The sequence below is a fragment of the Pteropus alecto genome, unplaced genomic scaffold (assembly GCF_000325575.1).
Source record: "Pteropus alecto unplaced genomic scaffold, ASM32557v1 scaffold8, whole genome shotgun sequence".
NCBI lineage: Eukaryota > Metazoa > Chordata > Mammalia > Chiroptera > Pteropodidae > Pteropus > Pteropus alecto.
Window position 1 is genome coordinate 23777420 of NW_006494609.1, and position 21844 is coordinate 23799263.

The 21844-nt window shown below is 51.2% G+C and overlaps 1 protein-coding gene, 1 long non-coding RNA gene and 1 pseudogene across 12 annotated transcripts in view; 2 read left to right on the forward strand and 1 right to left on the reverse strand.

Moving 5' to 3' along the window:
• Positions 1-21844, forward strand: part of KLC1 (kinesin light chain 1) — a 36263-nt gene that overhangs the window by 8249 nt on the left and 6170 nt on the right. For 3 of the 11 annotated variants that reach the window (XM_025041995.1, XM_025041997.1, XM_006925601.2), the window contains exons 6-14: positions 1607-1694; positions 2264-2365; positions 3428-3601; positions 3711-3810; positions 6586-6635; positions 6725-6792; positions 8117-8225; positions 11191-11352; positions 17227-17357. In XM_025041995.1, the coding sequence (XP_024897763.1) occupies positions 1607-1694; positions 2264-2365; positions 3428-3601; positions 3711-3810; positions 6586-6635; positions 6725-6792; positions 8117-8225; positions 11191-11352; positions 17227-17357 (984 nt within the window). Of the gene's footprint in view, positions 1-1606; positions 1695-2263; positions 2366-3427; positions 3602-3710; positions 3811-6585; positions 6636-6724; positions 6793-8116; positions 8226-11190; positions 11353-17226; positions 17358-20836; positions 20904-21844 lie in introns of all 11 variants that reach the window. The other 8 variants (XM_025041999.1, XM_025041998.1, XM_006925597.2 and 5 more) reach the window with 7 other exon arrangements.
• Positions 3956-4074, reverse strand: LOC112473770 (annotated as a pseudogene).
• Positions 11359-16878, forward strand: LOC112473649. The gene is made up of 2 exons (XR_003044096.1): positions 11359-15153; positions 15820-16878. It is a non-coding gene; the product is annotated as an uncharacterized LOC112473649 (long non-coding RNA).

Consider the following 21844-nt stretch of genomic DNA (forward strand, 5'->3'; position numbering starts at 1 on the left):
CTCGTGCCAGTTAAAAGTGAAAGAAATTAGTAGCTTTATATATGTTCACACTTAGATTCAACATTGCATCCTGTAGCTGTGCCATAACTCATTATTACATTATTCCCGTACTAAGGGACACTAATATGCTGATGAACATCTTCATAATTTCTGTCTAGAATTTTGGGTTTTTCTTTAAGATCAGTTCCAAAAATGGGTTAGTGTACAAACAAGACATTTTACACGTCTTAGTACCTCTTGCTGAACTGCTTTTCGGGCTGGGGGAGCTGGTCCACACCTCTGCCCCACTGTTACCAACCTGGGTGGCATTGGCCGTCCCCTTGTCTTTATCAATAGAGATCGCAGCGTTGTGTTTGAATTTGTATTTCTTTGATTATACATTTGTAGTCATTTGGGTCCCTCTCTGCGTGTTCCGCTCTCTTGCCCATTTTTCTGTTAGGATTTTAATGCTTATAGTGATTTACTTCTGGTTTCATTTGAGTTTGAATTTCCTGGTGGGTATGTTAAGTGAGTCACAGACTCAGCAGATCTGGGCCGGGGCTGGGTTCCTAACACGGTCCAGGTGAGGCTGATTGCCATTGGATTGGGCGACATCTAAGTGAATAGCTCTTGGCATGATCTTGCTGTTGGCTCATTAAGAGCCCCTTGCATTTTACGGCATGTCACAGCTCTGAGAGCACTCAGTGTACCCCATCTCATTTAGCTATCATACCACTCTGAGGGAGTTGTTAATTGTTTGTAATTGTCTACTAGTTTTTGAAACTTTATTTCATACTTGGGACCTTGCACAAAAAGTTTGAGCCAGTTTGTAATAACGTGTCGGAGGATGATCGAAGAGAGAAAAGAACAATAACTTGGCCAGAATCAGTGTGCGTCTGGGTCTAGACGTCTTATAGCCATTCCCATGTTCTGTAGGGCATTCTGGCTGCTGCAGGGCAAAGCCTTGCTGGGCAACTGTTTTTCTTCAGTTGAGAAATATGTGTACTGAGTCTCGCAAAGCAGATGACTTGTGTGCAGTCACATTGTCGGTCGGCACCCTGGAACTCGGTGGGCTGGGGCTGGTAGTGGCCTTCCTTTAGCACAGTCACTAAGACTTCGTCCCTCCTTTCTCGAGTAAGTGAGGGCAAATCGTTTGCCGGATTAAGACACTGCTATGTATTGTACTTATTTTTAATGAGGTTTTTTTCAGTGTCCACGTAGCATGTTATCAGCTTCTTACAGCAACTCTGTGAGTTAGTAGTATATTTTATTGACAGGCCAACTGGGCCTGCAGGAGGCCACTTAATGTCCCAAAGCTGCCATCCAGCCATTAATTGGCAGAGCCTGGGATCAGTGCTGTCTGATGCCACATGACAGTCTCTGCACTGCCCTGGGCTGCACAGGGCCAGGTCAGAGCCAGTAGGCTGGACTCCAAGCCCCCCTTGCCATTACATGACTTGAAGAGTCCTTCCTCCTACACGAAGGGTATTTTTAACAGTTTTAATAACCGAATTGTATTTTTTAATTAGTTGAAGCTTAGCTCTTATTTCTGTAGTTCCAAAATTACATTTTAAAAAGATTTAGTAAGCTGCATCTAAAACACTTTAATGTGTGTTTTTCCTTTCAGAGACCAGAATAAATACAAAGACGCAGCTAATCTACTGAATGATGCCTTGGCCATCCGCGAAAAAACTTTGGGCAAAGATCATCCCGCGGTTTGTATATCTGCTTCTTTCATTCTTTTTATGTCTTATGTTCCCTGGTATGTTTTTAAATCCAACTGATTTTAACATTAAACTCAACAGGGAAGGGTTAAGAGCTGCCTTTCCACCCGATGGCACAGGTAGGCTCGTCTTCACTTCCTGCGGCGATCAGCCCCCTGCTGTGAGCCTTCCCTTAGCATGTGCCAGTGCACAAGTAATCAGCTTACCACCTCCACCTCGTGGATCACGTGCTCTATTTTTGATCTTAAATCAAATCGCATGTACTTCTGTAAATTTTTTTCTGAAGAATTTATACTGTCTTTTTATTGAAATCCAGTCAGATTTGCATACAGATCTGTTTTGGTTGGCTTTATGGCTTCCAGTGAAATTGGAAACAATCAAGGTCTTGTTGATGTTGACGTTTCGCATCAGTGTCCTGCAGCGTTTGTCATTCGTGTCATCTGGGTTACAGTGAAAGGCTCTCTTGCTTTGACGGAATTCGCGTTCCTCCATCGGCTGCGGGTGCGCTTGCACACCCGTCGGATCACTCGTCATCCTTCGCGGTCCCCTCTGTGTTGTAGGTGGCAGCGACGCTGAACAACCTCGCAGTGCTGTACGGCAAGAGGGGCAAGTACAAGGAGGCGGAGCCGCTGTGTAAGAGGGCCCTGGAGATCAGAGAGAAGGTGCGGCGGCCACGCGCGGCCAATTCCACGTGTCGGTTTTCAGTTCTGAGAAATGACCACTGAGATGTGTTGTTACGGACCATTTAGTGACAATAACTCATTCAGTAAGGTGGACAACCTCAAAAGGCAGCCAGGTTGGCCCATGCAAATCGGGGCGTATGCAGAGGGGGTACTCAGAGGGTGGGGAGTGCGTCTGCGTGCCTCCCTGGGGACCACCTAGGCGAGAGCACAGAGTGGAGAGAGCAGATCGCTTGTTCAAGGTACCACGGACGTGGTTTGGTATTTGTCCCTCCATCAGAGTGCATTGCTGGAGAAGACGAAGTGTTTGTCCTCTGGGCGCTTATGTTTTAATGGCTGGGAGCTGGGCGATAAAAGACTGAGTAGATAAATCAGGTCGTTTCCGGTAGTGATACCGCAGAGAGAATAAAGCCAGGCGAGGTGCTTGTGAGTTAGCTGGGTGGGCCTGGGCTGAGGTCTCCTTTCTCTCCCCGAGGGGCCTGAGGAGCGACATGAAGCATAAGTTGGGGTGGGGAGAAGAGCATGGGCCACCGGGACAGCAGGTTGGAGCAGCCCTGCAGGGGAGCTTGAACTGGGAAGGGACATAGAAGACCCGGTCTGCTGTGAGGGGCGTGTCCGCCAGCTGCAGGGGCCAGGGGTCTCCTTGAGAGGCTGGTGCAACAGGAACGGGGGCTGCGCAGCATTTGGGGCTGGAAGGCCCGGGTCTGGTACGGGCTCTGCTGGAACCTGCAGGCATAGCCACACCGCAGCCTGGCTCAGCCCGCCGTGCCGGGGGTGGTGCCCGCCCTGCAGGGTGGGTGTGAGGATTCGCGAAGGCTCAGTACGTGGAGATCAGCACGCTGCCCTCCCTGCCCCCAAGAATAAGAGTTCACAAAGCCCTAGTTCTTTTCGTTATTCTCTGGCACGGAAGCCATTTAAGGATGGGAAGCCTGGCCGTGAGGCCCCATCGCACTGACGCCGAGAAGGACCCTCGTGGGTGGAGGGGGGCTGGGTGCTGGAGAAGCAGTCAGTGCGTGCTGCTGACACGCCACCTCCTGTCTGCAGGTTTTGGGAAAGGATCACCCTGACGTCGCCAAGCAGCTAAATAACTTGGCCTTACTGTGCCAGAACCAGGGCAAGTACGAGGAAGTGGAGTACTATTACCAGAGGGCCCTGGACATCTACCAGACTAAGCTGGGGCCCGACGACCCCAACGTGGCCAAAACAAAGAACAACCTGGTACGTGGACGGAGGCGCGGCACCGTTCAGTGCGCTGGCCCTGAACCCGAGGGGTCAGAACCCGCCTTGCTTACGTGCGCGGAATGCTGAGCTCTCTGCTTTCCTTTAGGCCTCCTGCTACCTGAAGCAAGGGAAATTCAAGCAGGCAGAGACACTGTACAAGGAGATTCTCACCCGTGCGCATGAAAGGGAGTTTGGTTCTGTAGACGGTAAGAAATAGACTCTGTGTCTGAGCAGATGCTTTTTTATTTTTATTTTTATTTTTATTTTATTTTTTAGGTGAGGCAACCCTTGGTTGACCTCACAGATTGCAAGGATCTTGTCAGCTTACAGTCCCTTATTTATTATTTTTTACACCTGCAGCACCTGGTCTTCCTAGGTGGTCTCCCATCCAAGTATTAACCAGGCCCGACCCTGCTTAGCTTCTGAGGTCAGACAGGATCGGGCTTGTTCAGGGTGGCATGGCCGTAGACTGCAGATGCTTTGTAGGATGCCTGAAAAATGGTTATTTCCGGCTTGAAATTGATGCTACCCAAGACATCACAGTATTTCCAAAATAAGATTTAGTTTGAATTTTAGAGACGATTTTCCACGTAGCGTTTAGTGGAGAGGGCGTGGCCCAGCCTGCACACTCGTTGGCCCGTCCACTCATTCGTCATCCAGTGAACGTGGTGGGACACCACGTACGTGCCTGGTGTCCCTGATAACTCAGCGGGGTCGTGCACCCCGTGGTGAGGGGCAATGGGCCACCCTCCTCACAGCTTTTCACGTTGCTCTCTTCAGGCATAGCCTAGGTGCACCAAGTCTAGAAAGCCCCCCTGGAGACACTAACATTTTCTAGAGTGTCCTGTCATCCAGTGGGTCCCAAAGTGCTGTTGGGGACCAGCAGCACCAGTGCCACCTGTCAGAAAAAGGAACTCGACCCCGCCTAGGCCTGCTGGGTCACGCAGCTGTCGTAAGAGCCAAGGCTCGTCTGCTTCATGTTCATTGAATTAGTATTGGCGCATAATACACAGTTTTGGAGTAAATATTTTATCGGATTAAGATTGCTCAATGAAACATTCACTTTTTCCTCCGTGTGGTGTTACATAAGATGTTCAGAAAGAGACGGCTGTAACTAGTGTGCAGAAAACCTTAGAACGTGTGGAGAAGAGGTTCTGGCTAATACCTTTTTTCTATTATGGAGTTTCTAGAAACCATTGTTGTAAAGTTTCGAAGAGCATACTAGATTCTTCCCCTCTGTTGGTGAGTGGGGCAGTAGCCCTCGCTGGCAGCACACAGTGGTGCCCCAGGTTCACCACTGTGAGGCGGGCGACTGCGCCTCCCTGGAGCCTCGTCCTCGTCTGCCTGGTCCTAGGTGGAGCCCAGGCCACCTCCCACTGCCGCTTTTCACAAATTCTGTTCTCGGGAGCACTGTTTCTTTGTGATTTGCTTGTTTCTGCTAAAAGTGGTGCATGAAGTCAGTTAATTGGGTTCTAGTTAGAAGTGGTCTTTTTAGGCCTGGATTTATCCTCTGTACTGATGTTAAAAGGATAGAAGGCATTTTTTTCCTTCAGGCGAGATGCCAGCGTGTCCTGTTATGCTCAGTGCACACGCTCCCATGTCACGGGCCTTTCCTTGCTCCCAGCACGTGCATTGGAATTCGTGACCTGGTTTGTTGTCAGGAAATGAATCAGCAGAATTAGTTTGGCAGGTGGAGCTAATACTGTGCTAAGTAACAGTGTTTGTGAGTTTTAAATACTGTTCGCTCTCTGAAAACCAGTCTTGACCATGGGGATTATCAGGACTTAAGAACTGTCTTACACTTATTTTATGCTTAATCCGCCTGTGTTTAAAAACATTTTATTACGAGGAGGGGACTCTTAACAGGTCAGCACTGAGCACTGTCTGCAGTTCGGCTGAGTGGAGGCTGCCCAGCATCCCTGGTGTGGACGCAGGGCTGAGACCTCTGTACTCCTGAAAACGTAAACAGGCACACACAAAAATCAAACACAGACACCCGGAATCTACGACGGCTCATTCTGCTGGGACGTGGCACTGGTGATTGCTAACCACGTGTAGTCAGCGGAGCAGTTTAAATGTGTGATCTTAGTTTTCTCGCAGTCCTGTGGAGTGGGTCAGACATTCCCCCATTTTAGGAGTGAGGACGCCGCACGCTGAGTGACCGCCGGGGCTCGGTAGTGGCTGAGCGGTCAGACGGGGTGGGAGCGCAGGCCCTTTCCCCTCGTCGATGCTCACTGTGGGCACCTCGAGAAGTCACACGGAGACGGGGCCTGGCTGCCACCCACCACCTCAACACCCACGTCATCTACCTTTTCGGATGTCTTCCTTTCTGTGCCTAGTGATTCACGGAGTTGAAGCCATGCTTTACACGTGACCATGGGCTCTGCTTGTTTTCTTTTATACTTGTAGCTTAAGCATTTTCCATGCCATGAGAATATTTTCATAAACCGCATTTTGAAGACTGCTTATCCTCTGTGGTATGGCTACGCTAGTTGTCTAGAAACTTCAAATGAGTGGTATGTATTAATGTTCTTGATAGTTAAGGAAACTTTAAAGGAATGTTGATTTGTATCTTTTCTCCCAACATTTTACTACTTTTTGTTAGACTTTTTGTTTAATGCTAGGTTGCTCAAATTTTAAAACTCCCAAGTGTTGTGTGCGGATTCTAGCATTAAAATTTCAGAGTAGGGACCTTTGTGTTTGTCTGGTTTTGCTGTGTACCCGATCTGGGCACATTTGATTCCACATCTTCTGCCCACAAGGCTACACAAGACAGTCACTTCCTACTTGTTTCTTGTGGTCTAGTTCTGTCCTCATAGGCCTTTCCCGCCAAGTGGACGCCACCTGCCCAGTTGTGAGAAGTGATATCTAAGAAGGATGATGTGAAAAACAACAAAAACCTTGCAGTTCCTGATTTGAGGAAACTTCTGCCCACTGGGTACTAGTGCTTCAGTTTAGTGTATGATTTTTTTCTCCCCTAGATGAAAATAAACCCATCTGGATGCACGCCGAAGAAAGAGAAGAATGCAAAGTAAGAGGGTGCCGTTCGGAGAGGTTTTCTAAATTGGATATATTGCTTTCACGATAATTGCTCATTCGAAATAATTTTTTACAATTTAGGGAAAGCAGAAGGACGGGACATCCTTCGGAGAGTATGGCGGCTGGTACAAAGCCTGCAAAGTCGATAGGTATGTTTATTTAACTAAAAAAAACAAAACCGCTGTGGAAGGCACTGGAGCTGTGAAGGCAGCTCGGAAACGACCGTAGTGTGCGTGAAGCGCCTTCGGATGGGTGGTGGCAGAGTCCCGCGTTTTCCCAGACTCCGGTGCAAACCCCGTAACTTTGTAAGGTAACTTAAACATACGGAAGCTGCGTAGTGGGGGTGATACGCGTAAAGTTTGGGTTCCGTCTGCTAATACCGCTTTGTTTAGGACTTACCACCAAATCGCAGGAGGAGGAGGGAGCTAGAACAGCTAGATAGGCTCAAAGTGGCCTTAGAGCCAACTCATGGCAAATAGGCAGCAGACCTGCAAAGGCCAGCACGTTACAGGCATGTGTCCAGGATGCCGCGGGCGGGATGCTGCTGCGACCCTAAACCGCACCCCCGCTTCCTCGCTGCCCAGGGACTCCGTGGCTGCCATGGGCAGAGTGTGGGCCCGGGCTCGCCGCCCGCACTCGCCAGGCTGCCGCTGGCGCCCTGGTTTCCTCTTCCGACCTGATCTCCGTTCCTGCTTTTCCTGTCTCAGCGCTAACTCGTCCTCTGAGACTCCGTTACGAGCCGTCTCTTTCGGGAAAAGCTGGGCCCCTAGTCTGGGTTCCCAAAGTGCTCACCGCCTGTTGACTCTGTGCTTTGTTCCCCGCCACTGTCGCTGTCTCCGAGATGAGCACAGTTTCGATTTCTGTACCCACTGTGCCTGTCACTAGTGAGGAGAAGGTCTCCCGAAGTTCCTGTCTGTACCGAAACGAGCAGGTTTATTTCTGGCTTTTAGTAAGACCACTCTGTGGAGCACAGAGACGCAGCCCTCTGTCTCTGCTTTGTCATTCCCTCACAAGGCGGCAGTCGTCCTGTGCATGGGCTTGGGGTCGTCCGTGTCCCCTCTGCTTGTGGATGGAGGGGAGAAGGTGGATGGCAGCGTTAAGAATGCTGTGTCCTCCTCACTGCCTGACACGGAATAGTCTGTGTCTCCACGGGGAGCACGATGCTCACTACACCGAGCCAGCGCGGATGGACAGTCGCCAGCGGCCTGTGAGCCACAGCTGCAGGGCCCAGGGCAGAGGCCTCTGCAGGGAGCCTGGGGGTCAGCCTGCTGCCCCATACGGCTGCTAGGCAGGGGTGCTTGACGGAGAAGCAGATGTATATAAATGTATTTTACATTTAAAAATACCACAGAAATGTAAAAAATATTTTTAACCGAACATAAGCTACAAGTCCTTTAGATTACGTGGTATTGATAGCGGTCGCTGTAAAACTTATGTTTATAACAGTTCTGTGTATCATATGTTTTCTTTTAGTCCAACTGTTACAACTACTTTGAAAAACCTTGGGGCACTTTACAGACGCCAAGGCAAATTTGAAGCTGCAGAAACATTGGAAGAAGCAGCCATGAGGTCACGTAAACAGGTTAGTCAAACCTTCTACGTTTCACTTACTCATTTGAATTTTGAGTCTGATGATTGTTTTTATGTGACTTACTGAAATCTTGATTTGGGAAAAGAAACTCTTTAATGCTTTAGTTTGTACCAATAAGGTTATATCGTTTAAAAGTTTGCAAATATGACACCAGGACACAAGCTGTAAAAGAAAAACTCAGTTAGATTCACCAAAATTAGATATCTTTGTGCATTCAAGGACACTACCAAGAAAGTGAAAAGATGCCCACAGAATGGGTGAAAATATTTGCAAATCACATATCTGATGAGGGCCTGGTATCCAGAATGTGTAAAGACAAAAGGACCTTCTGATTAAAAAATGAGCTGAAAACATGAATAGACATTTCTCTGAAGATGATACACAAATGCCAACAAGCACACGAAAAATGCTCAGCGTCATTAGTCGTTAGGGGAATGCAGATCAAAACCATGGCGAGATACCTCTTTGTACCCACTAGGGCGGCTGCAATAAAAAAAGAAAGGAAAAAAAAAGCGTTGGCAACGATGTGGAGAAATTGGAGCCCCTGGGCACTGCTGGTGGGGACATAAAATGGGGCAGCCGCTGGGGCAAAGTCTGGTGGTTCCTTCGGGAGAGAAGCTGGGATGGTTGGATGGCCCAGGCACTCCACTCCCGGCCCAGAGTTGTCACACACACACAGGCAGTCGGACAGGTCCAGGCGAGCCTCGTTATTTGTGGTCATTTGGTTTTGTAAAGTTGCTGTGAACGTGAATTAGCAAATTTCCTAGAGGAAGATGCAGAGTTAGGTTCCTGTGAGCCTCTGATCACATTTCATCAACTGATCAGTACCTAACCTTGTTCTGCGTGTGTTTCTGCTTAAAGATGCCGTAGTTAGGATATGATGTTGATTTGTAAGTTCCGAATTCACGGCCAGTGCTGCTCATGTCGCTCATGCCTGCAGGAAGGCTGACACGGGCGTTCGCTCCGTGAGCCTCGTCCCAGCCTTCGTGTGCTTAGGAACACTGGACAGTACCTCAGTGCTATGCTTGGGTCATTTTAAACAGCAGAATCTCCAACAGAAAGAACAAAAATGCAAACAACGTGCCGCTAAGTGATTTCGCCTGGGAGAACATTGTTTAGAGTATGAGATAAAGCAGAATGTCACTGTACTGGATTTCAGCTGCGGACGCGCACGTCAGGTGACTCACATTTTTCGCCAGTCTGCGTGTCTGCAAATGACTGCAAGCAGGGCAGATGTGGCTCTTGGGATTACAAATAATGTTGGCAAGTAGGTGAATTCGCAAGTACAGCCTCTGTAAGGGGGCCGAAGTGCGCGTGCGCAGGTCCTCACGGGGCACAGCCGTCCGAACGTAGAAACGGCCCATGCGTCCACGTGGTGAGTGACAGCCCGAGCGTGGCCCACGCGGTGGGCGTGCTCAGCAGTGAGAAGTTGGAACCGCTGAGGCCCTTTCCCTCGTCAGCAGTCGTTTTAGTCGTGCTAAAATGTAACTTGTAAAAGAAATACAAGAAAAGGCTCTTGCCCTTAAATGACCAGTTTTCAGAGTAGAGAGTTAACTTAATTCTCTCTTTCAATATATACAGAAAGGTGGCAGTTTGTTTTATATTTTTAGGACTGGAGGAGCAGATATGGGTTCCCTCCCCCCCACCAAAAATGGCGTATGTGTAGCCTCCTATGTGGCTATTCGTTTATGGCCACGTTTTGGCTGGGATTTAAATTCCTCATATACCTTAGAAGTTTTTTCTCTCAAAAGTCCATGCAGAGCGATCGGAGACTTGGCCAAGGTCCTGTCGGCAGCACCTCGGGGAGCCCCTCCGCCGGGTGCTGGCACGTACCTGGGGTTTCTGACTGCTGTTGGACAGGACGCAGCCCAGGCTGTGTGTCTGCTGTGCCAGGGCGGGGCTCAGGCCGTCTGGAGCTCACTCTGGGTCTCGTGTGCCGTGGCCTGTCATCAGGAGTGCCGTCACCAGGATGGGCTTTGTTTTAAAGTGTGCGGTGATGTTTATTAAACGACCAGAGTCTGGAGTCGGGGGTCACAGGAACTTGAAGGAAGGATTGCTGCTGCTGTGCTGAGAATGGGCTCCTCCCGCTAGGCGGGGCCACAGCCGCTTTGCCCTCAAGGTTGCCACAGCGCGTCCTGGAGTTTGTGCCTCCTGAGGATGACGGCGGAAGTCAGCAAAGGTGCAGTATTTGCACCAGCTGGTAGGGTTGAAATCCCGTTTAGGACACAAAGCATGTCACACCGTAGTCACCAGATCGTACTCAAACCCACGTGAGGAGTTGCTGTTGGGTCTTAATCCAGTTACATGTTAACCCAACCACGTGCGACGCCGTCGTTGAGAAAGCTAGACGAGTGCTTCTTCCCGCACGCGTGAGTGTTTGCTCTCCGGATGCCTCTTGTAAACTAGCGGCTGGTTTTTGAAACGTTATGCTGACAATAAAGTCATCCATGAGTTTTCGATCACGGGCTTACTTTGGAGGTGCGAAACACGAGGGATTTAGTGTTAAAGTGTTAAAAACTGGCCATTTTCCCAGCATCTTATGATGAGATATTCCAAACATAGAGAATGTGGGAGGGTTTTGCACCCGCGCACTCGCCACCTGGATTCTGCCGTGAATACTTTGTTACCCGTCAGCGCGTCCCTCCCACCTGCCCGCCCGTCAGTCCTGATTTAGAAGCAGGTCGACTTCGCGTGCCTCAGTGCACGTCGCTTCTAGATCCTGGAGCGTGCTGCTCATTCACTGGGACTCAGTCTTCACTCGTAGTGTCTTTAATCTGAAGTAGAGTTGACAGACAGTGAAAGGCACAAGTCTCACGTGTACGTCTCCAAGAATCACTGCTCTTACGCTCCATCCGGTGTTCAAGAGCTGTTCGGTCTCTCCAGTGTCCTTCCGCTGTCTGGGCCGTTCCTCCCAAGGCGCAGTGCTAACGGGTGGCCCCTCTCCCCCAACCCGCAGGGTCTCGATACAGCTCACAAGCAGAGAGTGGCTGAAGTGCTGAATGACCCTGAGAGCACGGAGAAGCGCAGAAGCCGCGAGAGCCTCAACGTGGACGTGGTCAAGTACGAGAGCGGCCCTGACGGGGGCGAGGAAGTGAGTATGAGCGTGGAGTGGAACGGGGTGAGTACCGCCCGTGGCCGCCGGGCGCGCGTCCCGCGTTTCTCCCGTCTCTCCGCTAGGCAGCTGCTTTTCTCACGTGCTGTACGAATGAAGCTTTCCGCAGTTCTCATCTTCTGCTAATACTGAAGCCTGTGATTTGTTCGAAGTGGTAATTTTCTTTTTAGGAATCCATGAAAGCTGTTTGGCTTAACTTAAACGCTGATTGAGTGTCCTGGTTATTTAAAGCATAATCTGTAATCTGATTTTATTTTAATACTAGGGTCAGTGTGGCCAATCACTAACTCGCTTTCTTAACTCACCCATTTCCATTGCTAACTCCGGGGCTCCTAATTTCGCTGACCAGGGTGCTGTAGATTCCGTTAGAATCAACCTAAACGCCTTCAAGGGACGTGGTGCATCAGACAGAACTCATCTAGAGAACAGGCCCAGAGCAGGAGCGTCAGGTGTCTGTCCTCCGTGTCCCTCCTCGGTCCAGAGCGCTGAGGGGCTGGTGGCTCCCTGTTCCCCACAGTTCGCTGCCCGAGCTTCGGGGGTCCAGAGCACGTCCCGTGTTTGTCATGTGTCAGCCCCTGGCCAGGCCCCACCTCTGGGCTCCACCAGTCTGCTTTCGTGGACGTTCCCAGCACCACTGCTCACCCAGAGCATGTGGCCTTGTGGCCGGTTTCTTTCCAGGCCACTTTTGTGACACGTGGGTAGCTTTTTGTGCATTAAGCTGGTTTCTTTGGGATTTTGTTTTTATCGGGGAAAGTTGCGTGCAGGGTTAGCTTAACGCTTCCAGAGGCACTGCCAGGTTTTTTCCGAAGCCACGGACGCGTGGTTTTGGTTGTAATGGTGCAGGTGTTTTGTGAGGTCGTTTTGGGCTTTCCTTTAGTCTGTTTCGGAATCTGTTTATTCTTCGGCATTTTCTGTGGCTGCAGCAGTTCGGTAGGGGCCAGTAGTGTGAACAGACGTTTTGCAGAGTGGTAGTGGCCAGAATTTCTGGCAGAATGCCTTCTTGTATCTTTACCTGGCAGCTTCCTCGCTTCGGGTTTTCCTGTGCCCGGACAGCCAGTCAGCGTCTGCTCTGGCCGTCCTCCCCGTCGGGCGGTAGTCCAGAATGAGAACGGTGGTGCGCGGTGCTCGCCTCGTCCCTGTCCCACACTGTGTGCCGTGCTCGCCCCGTGACCCTGCCTGCTGTGTGGGGTCAGGTCCCTTCTCCAGGCTCTAGGTGCCAGGGTGTGGGTGTCGATGCTCTTGAATGAAGCTCCACAGGAACTTTCTCTCGAGACAGTATTACTGGGTCAGTCTCTCTAGGAAATCACACGATAGTGGAACTGTTGGTGACTGGAGCTGCCGTTATCTCCCCGTGGAGGGCCGGTGGGCGGAAGTACGGGCGAGTGGGCAGGCGCGGTCTCTCGGCTGAGTGCGCACCTGCTCCTTGTTTCACTCCGCATTTCCTTCTCTTCGGATGTGCTGTCCCTTAGGACGCTCACACACTAGGCTTTGGACACTTTTTCACCTGAGCGTTAGACACTACTGGCCCTGCATCTTTGACAGAATCTGTCCCAGGGCAGACCGAGGGGCCGTGGGGTCGATTGAAATGAGCCAGCTCTTGGGGCGTCCTGTGCAGAGGTTCCTAAGGTCACTTTCAGAGGTGGAAGGGGCCTTTTCTTCAAATGGAGGGGTAACGGAAGGCAGCCATGAACAGAGGGCTGACTCTCTGCCTTAACCGGGTAACCGGGGAGGGGCAGCGGGGGGCCGGAGCTCTCCCCGCAGGCCACCCCCATTGACCGCTCAGACTCAGGCCGCTGCCACCCTTGTGGGAAGGCCTTGGCTCCAGACTGGTCTCCTTCAAGTGCCGAGGCTCTCCCAGACCTTGACGTGAATTTTATTTTTAAAGCATACTTTCACTGTTTAAAAAAGAGGCAATAAAGGCATATGCACACTTAGGTGCTTTTTTAAAATCGGCTTTATAGCGGTATGGTTGTAGACAGCCGAAGGAGCCCCTTTTAAGGGTCACGTCTGAGTTAAGTGCTACCTGGGCGGCCGGCACGGCAGCCGTGTCCAGGGCCGAGGCGCGCCCCTCCCCGAGGCGTTGGGCAGCGGGTAGGGGGTAGGTCCGTTCCGTTTGCAGGGCCTTTGCACGCGGCACGGTTTCGTCCGTGTCGTGCAGCGGAGAGGAAGCTCGCAGAGGTCGGCTGGGAGGCGGGGGACGTGAAGACGGCCCCGTCACCGTCACCGTCGCTCCCAGTTCAGACTGGGCTCGCACGGGGAGAGTCGGCGCTCTTCCTGAGAACCTGTTACACAGTTGTAACGAGAGAATGCCCTTTAGATTTTTTTATATTGGGCTTCCTCGTTGGGTTTTAATTTTTTCAAAAAGAGTTTCAGAGCTCTTTGAAACGTCTGGGGACTGCCACCCCAGGGAGCACGTCGCGTGGCCGCGTGGGCAGGGGCTGGGGGCAGCCGACAGCCCCGCTCAGCCGTCCCGGCCGTTTGCACAGCTCAGGCGGGGTTTTTCTCAGCATTCAGAAATAGCATTTAAAACGGGGCAGTGAGGCCGAGTCAGCACGTAGCCGAGCTGTGCGCCATTAAAACGTAAGGAGAGAGAGGTTACTGGGCATAATCTGATAATTAACGTGAAGGTTTTAATCAAAGCCTTGACGCGGTGGGAGATTTGTTCAGGGAAGTACAATTCTGTTCTTTTAAGCAATGCTTGCGATTCAAGTGTGTGAAGAGACAACTTCCTCAGACTTATGTTTGTATGGCATGCAGATCTCAAAGTCCTTGTCCAGAGCTCTGAGTTGTGCTCCTGAGGGTGCAGAGGCGGTGTGTGCGGGCCCCCGTTCCCTCACGCACGTGGCAGCTTGTTCACAGTGGGCCTGTATGCGTGGGCGCTGCCACCGGGTCCCCACCGGCTCACGCGCCCCCGAGCTGCGCTGTGGTTATGTCCACGTGTTTGTGGCAGTCCCCAGTCCAGGAAGAAGCACCACGTGCCCGCATCCGGTGGCGCTGAGATCCCGCTGGCCGCTCCCGGCCGCGCGTTCCTGCCGGACCGTTGGGCTGCCCACCTCCGCTGGGGCCTTCGGGGTGACCCCCAGCCCCGGCTCTTTCCACACTGCTCCTCTTGCTGTGTTTCTAAAAGCTTCGACTGCACTAAACTCTTAACCGGGATGGCTGAGAGTCAGGTATAGTTAATTAGAAATAGATTGATTTTAACTTAAAAAATTGTATTAGGAAGACAACTAGAATATACCCCAAAAATAAAAAACCCAAACCACCAGAAATCTAAGACCGTAGTTAACCAATACGTTCACTGTTTATTTCGTTAGAAACTCACTTTTTGGTGAAAGTCCTCTTTCACGGCAGGAGGCAGAATGACCGTTTCGCAGCGTGTTAGGATGTGGTGAGGCCCTCCTGTCCATGTTGAGGGGGGCCCATGGGGCTCGGCGGGTTCGGGACTCTCCGTGTGGTGAGCCCAAGGGGTGGGCACACCTGCTTCACTGTCCCCAGGCACTGCCCAGGGCCAGGGCCAGACGGGGGTGTGTGTGTGCGACACGGGGCCCCTTCAGAGTATCTGGGACATGAGCGTCAGAACTGACCCTCCCGCAGGGCTGCGGGAGGTTTGCACGAATGGCAGGAATTGTACTGTTGATTGGATCCTGTTAACACTTTTTAAAACATCTTTCTGAAGAGCAGCAAGAGCTTATGTTTTCTTGTGCTCCCAGCGTCCATGGGGGAGTCGGTAACGAGTTCTATTTTTCCATTTTAAAGATGAGGAAAACGAAGCTCGGGCTGGTTAAATGACCTGCTCGGCGTCCCCCGGTGAGTCACGACGGGCACGGCCCCGGTCCCCAGGTCCCTAGGTCCCCGCCGCGGGCTTCCGCGTAAGGCTGTCAGTCCCAGCCCACCAGCACCCAGGATGCATTGCTGCCTGTGGAAATCCATTTTCTATAATTGGTTTCCTTTTGGATCATCAACTGCATGTTTAGAACGTGCGGTAGAGTAGACTTTTAGAGTCAGTGGTTTCTTAAAAGTTTCTGAAATGTCTGAAATGTTAGCGTTTTTAAGAAAAAGCCCCGCCTGATTTCAGAGAGCCCGTCATAGTTTAGGGGGAGCTGACGAAGCCGAGGCTTAGGAGAACAAGCTCTGCCTGTGGGTCGTTTCTCGGTCACTGTCGATGTTGTCATCGCGGACTCTCCTTTTGTGGTTACTCGAAGACCCTTTGGCAGTCGGCCGCCCGCAGGAGCCTCCGGCGCGGTGCCGACCCGTGCCCCCAGCACGCCGGCGGTGGCCGGTGGGGGGGACAGGAGGCGCGTGCCCGTCTCGCGCCGGGCTGACAGAGCAGGCAGACGTTAGCCCCAAGCACGAGAGCGATTAAAACGCTGCGGGGTTTGTGACCTGGGAGTCCCGCAAGCCAAGCCGTGCCGCGTGGAAGACGGGCTGTCCCCACCGGCTCACCTGGGCTCTCTCTCCGTTTCTGTCTGACAGGCCTAGCTGCCTTGTGTGACTCTCGCTGTCTGCTGCATGACGGGCAGCACCTCCTCCAGCTCCTCCTCTCTCCGTGCTGACTGCTGTGCTTAGCGACCCTAGGAGTCTTGTCAGAGCGCCACCTCTCTGTGACTGGCCATTCCTTTCGGTGCTGCTGTCCTTTTGGGGGGTTCCTTATCTCTGTATACTTGTAGCTTTGCCGGATATGTACTTAGTATTATCAACTGTATTAATAAAAACCACTTACTGTGTGATAACATGAGTGTAAAAATGAAGAGCGATTAGCTGTTCCCTTTGGTAGAAGGTAGTCACAGTGTCCCGCAGGCGTCACGGCACTGGCATGATGGTGACCGCTGACACTAGCTAGGCTGTATGAGTAGGGCATGTGCTGTTCCCGTTGTCCTCCGAGGCCCGGCGGGGCCCCCCGGGCTCGGGGCTCCCCTCAGCATCGCACTCCAGTAGCACCCGCTCTTGGTCTGTGTGGGGTCCTGGCGGTTCCGCTTCTCTCTACTAATCTCTACGTGTCGAGTGGTTTGTGTACCTGTGTCTTTCTAACTTCTAATAAACTCACTCCAACTGACCTGTGTCTCGGTGTCTGTCTGCTTAGAACTCACTCTTGCCATGCAATGCAGCATCGCGTAGCTTCTAGAAGGAACGGGCTTCTGTTAATCTTACTAAGTGATTCACTCTGAAAATAAAAGTTGCTATACACTCATTTTTTGCTGTGTGTTTTGATTTTCATACTGCCAAATGTTCCGTTTATTAATGTCTGATTCAGTTATGATGAAAGCTGGGTACTCGCTTGCTTTTTACAAGGTGTCTGAGAGTTTTGAGTTATTGTATAGGATGTGAATTTTATTTAATTTTCCAACTACATTTGTAATCAACATTTAATAAAACTTAAAATTTACCCAAGAAACAGTACATCGAAGTATCACATTTAGATGAAATTGTTAAAAAGAAGTTGCCTCTGTCGAATATAAATGTTTTCGGTCCCATCCCGTCATGTGGACCAGACGGTTCCATATTTATTAAATGTGCAATCTGATTTTGGTGATAGTCCTAGAAGCTGCCTTACTTTTCCTGAGACTTTTCGTGTGTATTATTATCTTTTCTTTCAAAACAGCAGCCTACTTAATCTCCCTTTGGGGATGGTATATTTGTTCGAACTTCATGTTCAGAGGTGCTCATGATCATTGGATTATCTCTGATGAAATTTAAAATGCGTAGATGTCTGTTTAAAGTGTACTTACGTGCATGGCACTTGGGTGATTTCCGCAGGGGTCGCGTTGCCCGCGGTCACCGACGCGCGGTCAGCCGCGACGTGGCTCTTGTCATTCAGCTTTGCCTCTTGGGGTCGGGAGGGAGGACCATCTGCAGCTTCACATTTGTTCACGTTTTTTTCAGGATGGCACTGGATATTTAAAACGCAGTGGTTCCTTTAGCAAACTCCGAGCCTCAATTAGACGCAGCAGCGAGAAGCTGGTTAGGAAGCTGAAGGGAGGAAGTTCCCGAGAGAGTGAGCCCAAGGACCCCGGGTAATTATCGCTGCCGCCGCCCCCGCTAACGCCTCTCTCCTCCCGCACAGCGTTCTCGCCCTGGCTCCGGAGGGCGTTCCCACTCTTCCCCACGTTAGCAGCGCACAGGTCTAGTGGTTTCCATCTCGTTTTCCTGGCATAGGTTGAGGATAATCGTGAAACTTCCTGTGTGGAGACTAAAAGGCTGATGCCTTTCAAAGAAATTTGTGGGCTCTCTGGTTTTGTGACGCATTCAAAGGAGGACTGTAATATTAAAACATCGAAGACGTTAACTTGTTTACTCTAGATATGCATTATTTATTTTCAAAATTGGCATTAGGTCAGATCCTTTTAAGTGAGTTTTAATTTTTTAAATGTAAAAGCTGACTATGACTATATTTCCTACAGTTATTAATATCGGGAGAAACATGGTTTTAAATAGGATCACAATTTCAAGACTTTATCGTAAAGAATCTGTTTAGGAGATTTAAAAAATGCTAGGTTTTCATTGTGTTCCAGGAAGGGTGCAGGCGTGGGTCTTACTTAGTCTTTTGAACCACGACGTTTAAGTCGTCACAGGAATCCGTTTCCGAGATCGGCTGTGTTTTGTGCGCTGTGTCGAGGGAGGCCCTTGGCACTGCCGTGTCGGAGTGTTCTGACCAGCCGCCTGGCTCCTGGGTCATTTCTGGCGTAAACGGACAGCATCCTGTTTTTGGATGCACTTCTCACAGAAGCACTGTTTGTCAGCTTTTCCATGAAACTCTGACTTTCAAAACCGTACCTGCTTTTTAAGGCTCAATCTTAGTGAAACTGCTTTTACAGTGGTGCTGTGGCTGCTGCGGGTGAGGGCCTAGGGCCTGCGCGGGGTGTCGTTGGGATAGTGAAGTCGAGTGCCTTTTCCATTGTCCTCTTTGCTGTTTTAAGTATGTCCGGTCTCGTTCCTCTCATGTCAGTCAGGGTCCAACTCCCGAGGCCTGTGGTGTCCCCACTTCCCCCTCAGGTGGGGAGCAGGCCGTGCAGTGAGGCGAGGCAGAGAGGGGCCCTGCCCTGTGCCCTGTGCCCCAGGCCGCTCTCCTGGGGCTGGACGGGACCCTTGATGGCTTTGAGGCAGGAGAAGTGATTGCGTCTTGTAAGTGGCTGTCGCCCTGTGTCTCAGCAGTGTTCACGAAGCCCTGTTCTGTGGAAGAGTTTTATCAGCCCACGGACGTTTGCTGAGAAAACCACCCCAAAGAGCCAGTGTTGGGAGCCAGTCAGGGCCCCGAGCACACGAGGGGCTTCGCGGCCCCAGTGCCTTTGACGAGACTCGGGGACACGGACTGGGGACGAGGTTCCACGTTGCCTTTGGCATAGAGCACTCTCGTTTCATGCTGTCCACAGATTTCCAGAACTAAAGCGATCGGCTGCTCACTGCCTGCCTCTCTGAATCTGAGGGGTGAGACATTTTTCTAGTGGCGTCACGGGGGTCTGAACAGAGCTGTGTGAGCGTGTGGTCCCTGTCCCGTGCCGGCAGCACGAGTGGGTGACACGGTCATCGTCCAGTTCCTCGGGGCGCTCACACTGCCTGCTGAGTGTTTTGGAGCTCTGAAGCGTTTTACACGCGAAGTCCCTCTGATGGGGACCTTCTTCCCACGTGACAGCTTGGGAAGCAGTTTTCCGTCCTCTTCGCTGCCGTGTCCTGTCTTCCCTGGGCCGCAGCAGCGCGGGAACACCCTGCCCGCCACCCCGGTGTCGCGTGACGGAGGCCCGCACGTGCTGACTCTGCTGTCCTGTCCTGTTTGGGATGCTACCTGAACGAGCTTTTTGAAAAACTAAATGACTAGAAACTTCATCCCATAAAACACGTGAAGTGGGATGTTTCCAGTGAGGGCGACAGTTTGTGGTAACCGTTCCAGTGGTTCTCAGACTCGAGCATGTGTCAGCATCTCCTGGAGGGTTCGGGACCCAGGCCGCGGGGCCCCGCCCGTGTGTCTGAGTCAGCGCACCCCCACCCCCACCCCCACCCCCGCGGGCCTTCGTGGCACGCTGTGCTCCCAGGAAGCCGCGGTGCTGCTGGGCGGGGACGAGTTCTGAGAACCTCCGACCTGGGCCTTCCTGGAGCAGGGCGTGCGGCTCTTCATGGGCACAGCCCCGCTGGGTTCCTGGGCCACTGAGCCGCCTGGCGTTTAGACCCCGCGGCTTACACGGGTGGCGTGGGCGCGATTCGGGAGGGTCAAGGGAGTCAGGTCGTTCTGTTGACTTGTAAGGAAAAGGGCGTTTGTGGAAAGGGCTCTGCAGCTTTCTTAGAAAAAGTCGACTGGCAAGTGACGGAATAATTAAATATAATTTACTTGTGATTTGATTTTGTTTTATCCTTTTTCTTAAGTAGTTCCAGGTAGAAAAACACTTCTTCAGACTCCAGCAGTGCTGGCGTGGGGCTCATCGGGGTGTTTGTCTTGTCCTGGGGGACATGTTGGGAGTGAGTTTTACTTGGGCATAGGTAAATCAAGGCCTTGCTTTTGGTGGAGTTGACCCAGTGGGCACTTAGCGTCTGCCGCTGGCCAGGCCGTGCTCCGGGTGCCGGTGTCCGCGCGGGCCGCGCCTGGCTGTGCCAGCCCTTCTTCTCACCTGGGTTGGGCCCTGCAGCCGGCCCTCAGCTCACGGGGTAACTGGTAGTGATCACCTTATGTCGTAGGTAGTTCAAATTCAGAATGATAGATCCGGTTGTAAACACTTAAAAATAACCCCTGTTTATTGGTTATTTTATCTTTAAAAGCTAAGACGACTTTATTTTAGGGCATTGTGATGGCGGTAAGCAAGGACAGTAATTTTCTGAGTGTCCATGACTAGTCTAGCATGACAGGTAATTTGTAGGACATTTCATCCAGTATTTTAAATGTGTCAATGGAAGGAAAAAATCAATTATATCTATAAAGCACTGTATTTCTTTAAATGTAGTCAAGAAATTTGTTTGAAATTTTGATATTTAAGCAGAGAAATAATAACAGCTTCAGAGCTTATTTTACTAATGGAAAAGTTATTTGTGTTCTCTACTTTTATATAGAGAAATACATAAAATCCAGACTGTGGTTACGCATTTGAGCTCAGCAGAGTGTGTGGAGTGTGTCTTTCTTTAACACGGTCACTTAGGGTGATGTTTTTTTACCTGAGTCGTCCAGGTCCCCTTCCTGAAACTCATGTGATGAGGCGCGGTGGTCTGGACACCCTCTCGGCTCCTGCGTGCACGGGGTTCTGCAGAGGGAAAGGGCAGTGCCACGGGAGTTGACACGTGGCACTTCGAGACAGCCATTTGTGCTGAGGAGAGACACAGAACCCGTGCTTTTTTATACTGGGCGCAAATAGCTAGACCTGGGATGTTGTGGTAAGAATTGGGGTGACGTCAGGGTCGGTCCCAGGGACCCCCCGTGCTAACAGGCCTTTGAGGGGTGGCTTGACTGTGTCCTGCTCCTGGTTGACCAGTGTGCTCACGGTTTGTCCTTGCATGTCCGCTGTCCCGGCTGCAGCATGAAGCGTGCCAGTTCTCTGAGTGTCCTTAACGTGAGTGGCAAGGCAGCAGAAGACCGTTTTCAAGTAAGGACCCTGTCCCCTTCACATCCTTGACCACTCGGGCCAGCCGAGCCGGGCTGCACAGACCCTCCCTCGCCACCTCGCCACTTGGTCGGGGCCCTGCGGACGTTGCCCTGCTCCTGAGTCCCAGGCACATGGGCATGTGGTGGCGGCGTCTTCTGCGTTAATTTGACTGAATTGTGGGGATGCTCACGTTGTGAGCATTCTTAGTGTATTAATCAGTGATCTTTACAGGTAGTGTGATTGACCTAATTAGAAATTAAATATTCTGATAAAGTAATATCAAAACTTGGTCAGTCATTAATTCGTATTGTTAATTTATATGATTTTAGTCTCTAATAAGTTTATAACATTTATTGTCTAGGTAAGCAGTTCAGTGTTTTAGAATGTTCCAAACTTTACTAACATAAGTAAGTAACATGCTGCCGCTTTGACACTTTGTCAACTGTCCAAGTCTTGTGTGAACAGGTCACCGTCACATTTAAAATTGTTGGCTCCCTCTTCTCCATAAAAAACGGCCTTTTTATTTTCCATTTCTTTTAAATGTCTGGTGTGACCGTCGGACTAAGGCCAGGCCCCTGGACCCTAGAACCTGGCCCTGTTTCTCAAGTGTGCCAGCCACACCGGGCAGCTCGGCCTCGTGCAAAAGCTGCCACTCATCTGCTGGTGACCAGACTTCTGGTCACGGTGCCCGTCAAGGCGGCGGCCTCCCCAGTGGCCCTAGTCCAGCTGATTCAGACTGGTGTTCGCTGACAGGGACGGCCTGGCAGACATGCTGGCCTCCCTCCTCACCCCCAGCACCCTTGGGAGGTGAATTCCCAGGGGTGCTGCTCCCCAGGCTTCTGGTCGGAAGCCGCAGGCTGTTGGTAGGAAGCTGGTGGTTTGCCGTGCGCGCTCCTGGTGATGGGAGCGTTTTGTTCTGGAGCCGGGAGCGGACAGTCCTC